Genomic DNA, 11,453 nt, shown 5'->3' on the forward strand with positions numbered 1-11,453 from the left:
CATGCATTCTGCTGTGTTTTTAACATCTAGGGTAGTACTTAGGTCTATGATTTAACCTAGTAAATAATTTAAATTGCTTTGAATCCTGTTTGTAAAAAGTTTGATTTATCGCTAACACCACATGGCATTATTCCAATGTAGAAAAGTCGGCATATATATATATATATATATATATATATATATATATATATATATATATATATATATATATATATATATATATATATACAGTATATATATAAGTCTTGGTGCTTCTTTGTGAAGTTCAATGTTGAGTCAATCAGTAACCTAATTCACATTTTAACAATGTGGCTGCAGCAGTAAAAAAACAATGCTTATAAACTGCTTTTATTGAAAATGACTTTCTGAACATAATTTTTTTTTTCTTTTTACTAGTAAATCTTTACACATTCTGCTTTCTTTTACAATCCAGGAATCCTCCATAAAGGCTGTGGGGAGAATGTCTTTGTTTGCCAACAGCCCCCAGTCATAACCAGCATTATGGGTAATGGGCGTCGGCGGAGTATCTCCTGTCCGAGCTGTAACGGATTAGCAGATGGGAATAAATTGTTGGCACCAGTCGCACTGGCAGCAGGTATCGATGGCAGCCTGTACGTGGGTGACCTGAATTTTGTGCGCAGGGTGTATCCGTCTCTCAATACTACACGTGTGTTAGAACTCAGGTATACCAAAAGGGTTTCATATATTTCTTGCATGTACTTTCTGATACCTTACCGTTGCACATGTTGGAATTGTATTTTCTTATCTTCCCTTTTCTGCCTCAAAGAAATAAGGATTTTCGTCACAGGTAAGCCTTGGCTTCTACCGTAACTTAAATGTTGATCCTTGAATAATATGTATATATCAAATCTGCTGTTAACTCTATCTTCATCATTTCCCATAGCAACAACCCAACACATAAGTACTTCCTGGCCGTAGACCCAGTTACAGGGGCTCTGTTCATCTCAGATACAAACTCTCGAAGGATTTACAAAGTGCGTTCACTCACTGGGGGGCGGCTTCTGGCTGACAATGCCGAGGTAGTAGCAGGAACAGGAGAGCAGTGTCTACCGTTTGATGAGCGCTGTGGGGATGGAGGAAAGGCTGTGGAGGCTACTCTTATGAGCCCAAAAGGTAAAGAGTAAAGAAAAAAAGAAAAACTTGGTAGATTCACTTACACAGCAGGCAGAGGTTATAATACATTTATCTTGGTTCCCTTGTCTTTGACACCTAACGTATAAAAGAGTCCTTGTTTCAATGAAAGTGAACATTCAAGCCTAAGCTATTAATTCAACTTTATGCTGTTGGGAATCAGCAGCCGGTGCAGCCTCAAAGTTTCTGCTGTCTTTCAAGGATAATTCGTTTTCCCGCTGGCTTTGGCTTTAACCATTTTACTAACAATGATAGCTGTAAACAGATATTTAAGAGGAGGAGCAGTAAACCAGCATACCCATCATGTTTAATTATTACCAATTATAATACATCAAATGAAATATAGAAATTTCATATATGAAAGATATGTTACATGTTTGGTGCTTTAAAATGAATAAAATCCATCACAGCATAAAGTTAAAAAGAAAAATTGTAAATGTGAAATATGAAATATTAAATCACAGGTAAGAATTATTGTTAATATAAGCACATTATGCACCATATTCAGAGTTGATCTGTGTGCATTAAGGGAAGAGTAAACAATTAAATTGTACATCATTATATAGTCCTCATACCTCATTACAGATTATCCACTTAAGCATGGACTTATTTTACTTTATTATTATTGTTATTACTAATTAATTAAAAATTAAAGCATGAAATAAATACACACACCACTTTGTGCACATGACCTCGGTTGCATGTTTTCATATTATGTGTCTAAATTATAATAGTGACACACAGAATAAGAAATTAATAATTGTCCTCATGATTTGATTCTCATGAATTCGTTTCCGCCTAAGCTTTTTGTTTTGTGCTGCTGTAATTACAAAATATTAAACTATATCTTGTTCATCATAATAAATCAGGATGTGCCGTATCAAGTGCTATTAAGTGGCTTGCAGCCAATTAATGTGTGTGGAGCTATTATTGTCAAATATGAAACATTGTGGTGATTGTGTCATAAACAACTACAATCTTTTCCTTGTCCTAATGATGACAAACATATTCACAATATATTAGGCTATTAGGTGTTTTTTCTCAGTTTTATATTAACAAAATATTAACAGTGTAAACTGTAATTGTATTGTCTCTTGATTTTATTATCTCTTGCATGGCACATCCTGTTGCAAATGACAGCACAGGAACTAATGCAATCTGCTTTGTCAGGCCACATTTTGTAATGCTTGTCCTGAAAGACAGTATGCTAGACACAGCCAATAAAATGTCCCATAAAAAAAATCTGGCTGTTCACCGGGTAACCGGATAGGGAGAATTTTTATGTTTAAATATTGCCGTATTTGTTGAACTTGTGTCACTGAATCTGAATACGGCTCTTAAAGGGAAATGCTGTGATGGATTGTAAAAAAAGAAACTTGACACCAAACTGTCAGAAATGTCACTCTGTCACATTCTTTGTCTTCGATATGGAATCATGAATAGAGAGGGTAGCAGACTACAGAGGCCTGGTTCCTGATTCTCAGAAGACAGTGAGCAGTGAAGCATCTGCAGAGGCATTCTTGCATCTTTTTGCCCTGCATTTGCTCTCTTTGGATCTGTCTTCCTGTCATTTTGCCTCGCAGTTCAGTCATAACACTACTGAAAAGCAGCTTTGACCTCCTCTGTGAGACACCTACACAGGTTCCTCTATTTGTTTCTCATTGTCTCAATGTCTTTGAAAGCTATTTTGGTCTATTTCTTCTTCCGCCCCCATATGTGAACCGATATGCTCTGATGAAGGTGACATTTGATGGATGTATATTATTGCTGGAGTGGAAATGGGATAGGAGGGTCTAACATTTTAAACGACTGATGGCACGTTTGAGAAAAAAAAAAGAATTATTGCCAGACTATTTCTCTCCTTTTCTCTGGCTTAGGTATTGCAGTTGACAAAAACGGGCTGATGTTCTTTGTGGATGCTACCATGATCAGGAAGGTGGACCAGAATGGGATCATCTCCACACTGCTAGGGGCTAATGATCTCACTGCTGTACGGCCACTCAGCTGTGACACCAGCATGGACGTCAGCCAGGTGCGCAAGCGGTCTGATACTTGCATGCAAGGGGACCACAAAATCCTCAAAGAAGTAGTGCCTTTTTTCTTGCTTATGCTTTTGATTAGTGAACTGGGTTCTCAAGGTGTATGAGCTTAAAATGAAACACACTTTTAGCTTATCAGAAGGCATCTGGTTAGAAGCTGGACTAAAAGACATATGAATTCTGATTGGTAGGCTATTAACCTATTAACCGATCTATTTGATCTATTTGGAATATGTACCATGACTGCTGCTCTGTTTTAGGTGCGTTTGGAGTGGCCCACTGACCTGGCAGTCAACCCTATGGACAATTCCTTGTACGTTTTAGAGAACAATGTTATCCTTCGCATCACTGAAAACCATCAAGTAAGCATTGTGGCTGGGAGACCCATGCACTGCCAAGTTCCAGGTATTGACTACTCCCTCAGCAGGCTGGCTATTCATTCAGCACTTGAGAGTGCCACTGCCATTGCTGTCTCCCATTCTGGCGTGCTGTACATTGCTGAGAGCGATGAGAAAAAAATCAACCGTGTGCGGCAAGTTAGTGCCAATGGGGAGATCTCATTGCTGGCTGGTGCCACCTCTGAGTGTGACTGCAAGAACGATGTCAACTGCAACTGCTTTGCTGGCGATGAAGGCTATGCCACTGATGCCAGCCTCAATGCCCCCACTTCACTAGCAGTCGCTCCTGATGGCACACTTTACATCGCTGACCTCAACAACATCCGCATTCGAGCTGTACACTCCAACCGCCCAGGCCCAAACCCAGCTGGCCAATATGAGGTGGCATCACCACGAGAACAGGAGCTCTATGTGTTCAGTGAGGAGGGACTTCACCTGCAAACCATCAGTCTGGTCAGTGGAATGAGTCTTTACAACTTCAGCTACACGCCTGAGGGAGAGCTTGCTGCTGTCGTGGATAACTGTAACAATACTGTGCTAGTACAAAGGGAGGGTGGCGGCCTGGGTGGAGCTAGCACAGTTAGACTCCAGCTACAGCCTGACAACAAGGTATTAACTTTAGGGTTGGATATAGAAGACAATCTGCGCTCCATCTCCACTGTTGACCAGGAGATTGTACAGCTCAGCTACAGTGGCAGCACAGGCCTGCTGGCCAGTAAGGCTGACGAGACAGGATGGACCACATTTTATGAGTAAGTGAGTGAGTGAATGGGTGTGTGTGTGAGCATCTGCAAAGTCATTTAGTTTAAATCTTGGGTTTAGAAACACCTAAGAACTCAGCATTTTAATAAGGTTCAGATTCAATTTCCTCTGAATAAAAATGGGTTGTAGAGGTTTGCATGACGTGTTTATTCCCCTATGATGGTGTGAAATCAGGATGTGTAAACATTTGTATTCAGAATCATACCTACGTTATGGGAATTATGTGGAACACTGCTTCCCTCTGCTGTCTGCCTACGTAATTGCACTCGCCTACAAAAAGAAAGAAAAAAATATGGTGTGTTGCTGTCACTGAACTCCACTGAAACAGACATCACTTAGTCTGGAACAGATCTTTGATATGCTTTAAACACTGCCTCCATGGAATTCCAGACAGACATGGAAAGAAAAAAAGTGAGAGAGTAAGCTAGGGACATGTAAGCCAATACATAGACCCTTGCCATAAGATATGCTTTCAAATCGTTTGATTTCTGATATTACCCTACAAGTTCACATGAGAGTAACAGATGCCTGCTTTCATGTGACAGAACAGTCATACTCACACAGGGTCTGCTGTGCTTCAGTCAGACCCAAATGATGCAATGGCAAATTTACATGAGAAACAGCCTGCTGAAGCTTTCAAAGTCATAAAAATCACAGAGTTTGATTGTGGTTCCACTGTTTATTTCAGAAATGTTTTTGTTAAGTTTAGTTTTGTGAACTTCTTGTTGTGCCTGCAGGTATGACAGCGAGGGAAGGCTTACCAATATGACTTATCCGACTGGAATGGTCACAAGCCTACATAGAGAGATTGAGAAATCCATTAACATTGACATCGAAAGCTCAAACAGAGATGATGACATCACTGTCATCACCAATCTTTCATCAGTAGAAGCATCCTACACTGTAGTACAAGGTGTGTGTACTGATACCATTGAACTAAAACGAGCTATATAATATGCTTTAATCGCTTGTTTTTCATGCAGTATGTGCGTAAATGATTTATGTTAAGATTTGTACAAACATTTATGCGATGTACAGTATACTATCTGAACTTTTTTCTGCAGAAGCATAAAACTACATCTCGGTTAAAATATTAGCCCTTTTTTCCTAAGCCCCTGCCTTGCCAGACCAATCTATGATTAACAGGTTTGCACCAAGAAGAAATGAGCAATTGGGCCAATTTTCCCTGACCCATACACCAGATGAGACAGAGCCTAAAATAATACCATTAGAGTCGTTCTAGGAGCTTGGAGAGGGAAAATGTACAAGTTTAATTAAGGAGTTAGCCCAAGAGGGTAGAGAGAGATGAGAACTTTCAGCTACCTGAAGTTGAGAATCATTAAAATCTCCAGCTGTTTCCTGCTCGACATCTGTTCACAGAGATTTCTCATTAAAGCCCTACTTCCTCCTCTTAATTTACTCTAAATCTGAGTAAAACAGATAAGCAAAAGTCAGCATATTTATATAACGTTTAGTCCGTTTGGTCTAATGGATTTAATCTAATGAAGAAGTGCATTTATAGTAGCTTATTATAATTTTCAATTTAAGCAAAAAAAAAAAAAATATGTTAACAAACTAGTTATAATTGTGTATGCAAACAAAATTTCTTATAGTCAACCAAAAGAAGTCATTTATTTTCAACAATATAATTTATTTATATGTGTTTTGGAAATTAAATGCTACATTAGTTTGACTGAAATCTGTGGTACTCTGGTGGCTCTGCAGATCAAGTACGGAACAGCTACCAACTTTGTAACAACGGCACGCTGAGAGTGGTCTATGCTAATGGGATGGGTATCAGCTACCACACAGAACCACACATTCTGGCCGGTTCAGTAAGCCCTACCATCGGCCGTAGAAACATCACCCTGCCCACTGACAATGGACTGAACTCCATAGAGTGGCGACTGCGAAAGGAGCTGACCAAGGGCAAGGTCACTGTGTTTGGCAGAAAACTAAGGGTGAGTAAAGCCGCTGCACTGCAAGGATCTCATCAAACATGCTCAATTGAATGGGACATCTATGTCCAGAGGTTTGTGCCAGCAACAACAGAGAATTACCCATCGCTACACATGTCTGTTTTTCAGGCCCATGGACGCAACCTGCTCTCCATCGACTTTGACAGGAACACACGGACAGAGAAAATTTATGACGACCACAGGAAGTTCACACTAAGGATCACTTATGATGCTCAGGGCAGACCTGCTATATGGCAGCCCAGCAGTAGCCTGGCTGTGGTAAACGTGTCCTATTCCTCCACGGGAAGGCTGGTGGGCCTGCACCGTGGCAGTATGAGTGAGAGGACAGAGTTTGACCAAAAAGGACGCATCCTCTCCCGCACCTTTGTTGATGGCAAGGTGTGGAGCTACAGCTACCTGGACAAGGTGAGTGTGTCTGATCTGCTCGGGTTTGTCAGTGCAATTTCAAATCAAATCAATGCAATTTCAGACAGCTATATGTCAGCAAATGGCTTTAAAAATTGCTTATTGCTACTGCTTTGCTATGTGTATGCTAAAGTATACTAAAGTGGTATTTCTAGTGGTTGCTTTAAACTGTTTTGAGATTATTTATATAAACTATGTTTCCAGTAAAGAAATATGTCTTGTATTCTTCATTATACAGTCCATGGTGCTGCTCCTGCAGAGTCAGAGGCAATACATTTTTGAGTTTGATCCATCTGATCGTATCACTGCAGTCACCATGCCTAGCGTGGCTCGTCACACAATGTTTACCCATGTCTCCATTGGCTATATCCGAAACACTTATAACCCCCCAGAAAGCAACGCCTCCATCATATATGACTTCAGTGAAGATGGCCGCCCTCAGGCCACATACTTTCTGGGTATGGGACGGCGTGTCCTTTACAAATATGGTAAACTGGCCAAGCTCTCTGAGATTTTGTATGACAGCACTGCTGTCACTTTTGGCTATGATGAATCAACTGGTGTACTCAAGATGGTCAATCTGCAGAGTGGAGGCTTCTCTTGCACAATAAGATATCGCAAGATGGGACCTTTGGTGGACAAACAGATCTATCGCTTCTCTGAGGAAGGCATGGTGAATGCCCGTTTTGACTACACCTATCACGACAACAGTTTCCGCATAGCCAGCATGAAGCCAGTCATCAGTGAGACCCCACTACCAGTGGACTTGTACCGCTATGATGAGATTTCTGGCAAGGTGGAACATTTCGGCAAGTTCGGAGTCATTTATTATGACATCAATCAGATCATCACCACGGCCGTAATGACACTCAGCAAGCACTTTGATGCACATGGCCGCATAAAAGAGGTGCAGTATGAAATCTTCCGCTCACTCATGTACTGGATGACAGTGCAGTATGACAACATGGGTCGTGTGATCAAACGCGAGCTGAAGATTGGGCCATATGCCAACACAACACAATACCGCTATGAGTATGATGGTGATGGTCAGCTCAGTGGGGTTAAAGTGAATGACTGGTCCACCTGGCGATATAGCTATGACCTTAATGGCAATCTGCACCTACTGAACCCTGGCAACAGTGCCCGTCTCATGCCACTACGTTACGACCTGCGTGACCGAATCACACGCTTGGGTGATGTGCAGTACAAGCTGGATGAGGACGGTTTTCTAAGCCAGAGGGGCTCAGACATCTTTGACTATAACTCAAAGGGACAATTGATGAGAGCCTACAGCCGTGTAGGAGGAGGATGGAGTGTGCAGTACCGCTACGATGGTCAGGGACGACGAGTCTCCACCAAGAACAGCCTGGGCCAGCACCTGCAGTTTTTCTACGCTGACCTGAACAACCCGGTGCGAGTCACACATGTGTTCAACCACTCAAGCTCAGAAATCACCTCACTCTACTATGACCTGCAAGGCCATCTGTTTGCCATGGAGGTGAGCAGTGGTGAAGAGTACTATATTGCTTCGGACAATACCGGAACACCACTGGCTGTCTTTAGCAGCAACGGGCAGATGATCAAGCAGGTGCAGTACACGGCCTACGGTGAGGTGTACCACGACTCCAATCCTGAGTTCCAGCTTGTAATCGGATTCCACGGTGGCCTCTATGATTCGCTGACCAAGCTAGTGCATTTCACACAGAGGGACTATGATGTATTAGCAGCCAGATGGACATCGCCTGATTATACCATGTGGCAGAAGATCAGCAAGGACCTGGCTCCCTTTAACTTGTACATGTTCAAGAACAATAATCCTCTCAGCGACATGCTGGATGTGAAAAATTATGTCACAGGTAAGTGTCTGGCCTTGGTCTATACACTCATTGATGGGGAAGACACAAAATGAGAGCATTTAATAAGACTTGATTAATATGAGCTTTTGACTCGAGTCTTTTTTATCTTTCTTGTGCAGATGTAAAGAGTTGGCTGGTGATGTTTGGTTTCCAGCTCAGTAACATCATCCCTGGCTTTCCTAAACACACATTATACTTTGTGGACCCACCGTATGAGCTCCAAGCCAGTCAGGAGTGTGAAAATGGCCAGGTGAGTTTTATATCCATGAGAAAAATGCAACCCAGAAATTTGAGCGAATTTCAACACAATCTGCACTGTACTTGTAGTGTATATATGTAAAGACTTTTCGAAGCAAAGCTCACTTTGCAATTCCATCAGTAAACGTAAATTCTACAGCTTATTTTAGTTATTAAGGTATTCTCTAACTTTTAAATATGTGGTCAGCTGGAAAATGAGGCACTTCCATGTTTACTTTAAGCTACACTGACTATCATAATAACAGATAAGCACACACTCTCCTTTCATTAAAACCGATATAAAAATGATTTTGTTATAAATGAAATATTAATGATGTACAAACACACTTGATAAATTAATCAACGCATACTCCAAAATGTTGCTCATAAATATTTATTTGAACAACTATTCTTAGATGTTTGGAATGCTTGTTTGTGTTAATTAACAATTTTCTTTAAAATAATTGCGGCGTAACTCCAGCCATCTTTTTTTTTTTGCAGCTGATGTCTGGAGTTCAACAGGAGGCTGAGAGGCACAGCCAGGCTTTCATGGCTTTAGAAGGTCAGCTGCTCAATAAAGATCGACAGAGCAAGCGTGATAAACCAGGTCACTGGTTTGGCACAGTGCCATCCATCATTGGGCGGGGCGTGATGCTGGCTGTGAAAGAGGGTCGTGTAGTGACAGGTGTCTCTACTACAGCCAGTGACGACAGCAAGAAGGTGGCTTTAGTTCTCAACAACGCTGCGTACCTGGAGGGAACGCATTACGTGCAGGATGGCCGTGACTGCCACTTCTTTGTGAAGATTGGCTCAGCTGATGCAGACCTGCTTGCACTGGGTCTCAGCAACGGGCGCAAAGTGCTGGAGGGAGCCGGTATCAATGTCACCGTGAGCGGACGCTCACGGCGCGGCGTCACTGTAGAGCTGCGATCAATTGCACTGTCCCTGAGCGTGCGCTATGGTCTGGCGCAGGACACACTGGACGAGGAGCGCGCCCGGCTACTAGAGCTGGCACGTCAGCGGGCACTGGCAGGTGCCTGGCTGCGAGAGCAGCAGAGGACACGGGATGGTAAAGAAGGGAGCCGTCTGTGGACCGAGGGTGAGAGGCAGCAGCTGCTCTCAACAGGGAGAGTTCAGGGCTATGACGGTTACTATGTGCTACCTGTGGAGCAATACCCTGAACTGGCTGACAGCAGCACCAACATCCAGTTCCTCAGACAGAATGAGATGGGCAAGAGGTAACAGAACTATGAGTGCATTCTTATCCTCTGCATTCTTCATTCTCTTTCTCTGCACCACTTTTTGTCTCACCCCTATTCTCCTTTGACCTATATCTCCTTTACCCACGGAGAATAAATAAACTTAAGGGGTAACTCGCTGAACACTGCAGGGACTTTTAAAAAGAATATTATTGGTACTGCCATGGGCAAAAAATAATTTGCAAGAACTTTGTCTTTGTTTTTGTGCACTGCAAATAAAACAGATCGGCTGTTAATATGAAAAAAGAATCCCCTTTTTAAAAAAGAAATAATATTTTTACCCATATTTTTTGGGTTCGGTGAGGACACTGGTGCCAGATGGTACTACATGTTCCTGTGTGATCCAGATTACAGAGAGGATGCTTCTCTCACATTGTTATGAGGCCTAGTCACAACACTGGAACTGAGCAACATCCACAAAGTGGATTATCAGTCATATCAATCTCAGGCCTCACGTTCAATAACAGGACTGCCAAGTGCGGCTGCGGCAAGTCCCACCTACAAACTGTTTTATGTTCCTTAAAGAAAGCAGAACTCCAACAAAGGACAATTGTTTGTTTTGTTTGATTTTGATTATTATTTTTTAAACAAGTAAAAAATCTATGGCTATATTTGCATAAGGTCAATGTCCAGCATAGTTTTGTTTTGTCACTGGAAGATTAGAATAATATCTGTGATGTGTCGGATAACACTGATGTTCCGAGTGGGCTTTAGACGCGATAGTTTTGTACATCTCAGTTGCAGTAGATTTGTGAGACTCTCACTTGGGCACTTCTGTACAGAAACATCAGAAAAAATAAAAGAACGAAACATTCATGCTATCAAGATTAACTGCTTAACCGTAACTAGCGTAAGAAATTATTTATTTTTATTTTATGTTCATTATTTTTATTTATGTATTTATTATTCTTAGTACTCTACGACAATCATGAAGACGTCACCATTTTTAGCCAAGAAAGCAGAGTATTTTCTTTTGTATAATATGTATGAAATGTTCATTAAGTTTTTATATTAATTTTGAGTTGCTTAAGCAAATTAGTCATAGACAAAAATAATTTATGTAAAGTGTTCAAAATTGTTTATACTTTAAATAAAGTTTAAAACTGTGAAACTTGCTTTTTTTTTGAAATATCTCTATGTACAGTGTATAGATTTTCCTTTATGCAGTAGAATATTGTTCATAATATCATATTTTATATTTCTAACAAAAGGTGGCTTGTAATGTGCAAACCTATAGCTGGTATAAAGACGCTAGGATTTGTGGCACTCCAATATTCCACATAAACAGTATTGATCCCCAGTTTGATGTTTTGTTTGATTAGGTTTGTTTTTATGCAAAGTTGCTGTACTAGAACCCAAAACCGTA

The 11,453-nt window shown here is 41.2% G+C and overlaps 1 protein-coding gene across 1 annotated transcript in view; it reads left to right on the forward strand.

Moving 5' to 3' along the window:
* tenm2a (teneurin transmembrane protein 2a) overlaps positions 1-11,045 on the forward strand; it is a 206,682-nt gene extending 195,637 nt beyond the window's left edge. Inside the window, exons 19-29 of the mRNA XM_060885595.1 lie at positions 434-683; positions 788-808; positions 905-1,134; positions 3,030-3,184; positions 3,452-4,341; positions 5,089-5,264; positions 6,077-6,312; positions 6,439-6,735; positions 6,974-8,591; positions 8,711-8,841; positions 9,330-11,045. Of these exons, the coding sequence (XP_060741578.1) occupies positions 434-683; positions 788-808; positions 905-1,134; positions 3,030-3,184; positions 3,452-4,341; positions 5,089-5,264; positions 6,077-6,312; positions 6,439-6,735; positions 6,974-8,591; positions 8,711-8,841; positions 9,330-10,070 (4,745 nt within the window). The 3' untranslated portion in view covers positions 10,071-11,045. The remainder of the gene's footprint in view (positions 1-433; positions 684-787; positions 809-904; positions 1,135-3,029; positions 3,185-3,451; positions 4,342-5,088; positions 5,265-6,076; positions 6,313-6,438; positions 6,736-6,973; positions 8,592-8,710; positions 8,842-9,329) is intronic.
* Positions 11,046-11,453: the final 408 nt, after the last annotated feature.

This window comes from Tachysurus vachellii, chromosome 13 (genome assembly GCF_030014155.1).
Source record: "Tachysurus vachellii isolate PV-2020 chromosome 13, HZAU_Pvac_v1, whole genome shotgun sequence".
NCBI lineage: Eukaryota > Metazoa > Chordata > Actinopteri > Siluriformes > Bagridae > Tachysurus > Tachysurus vachellii.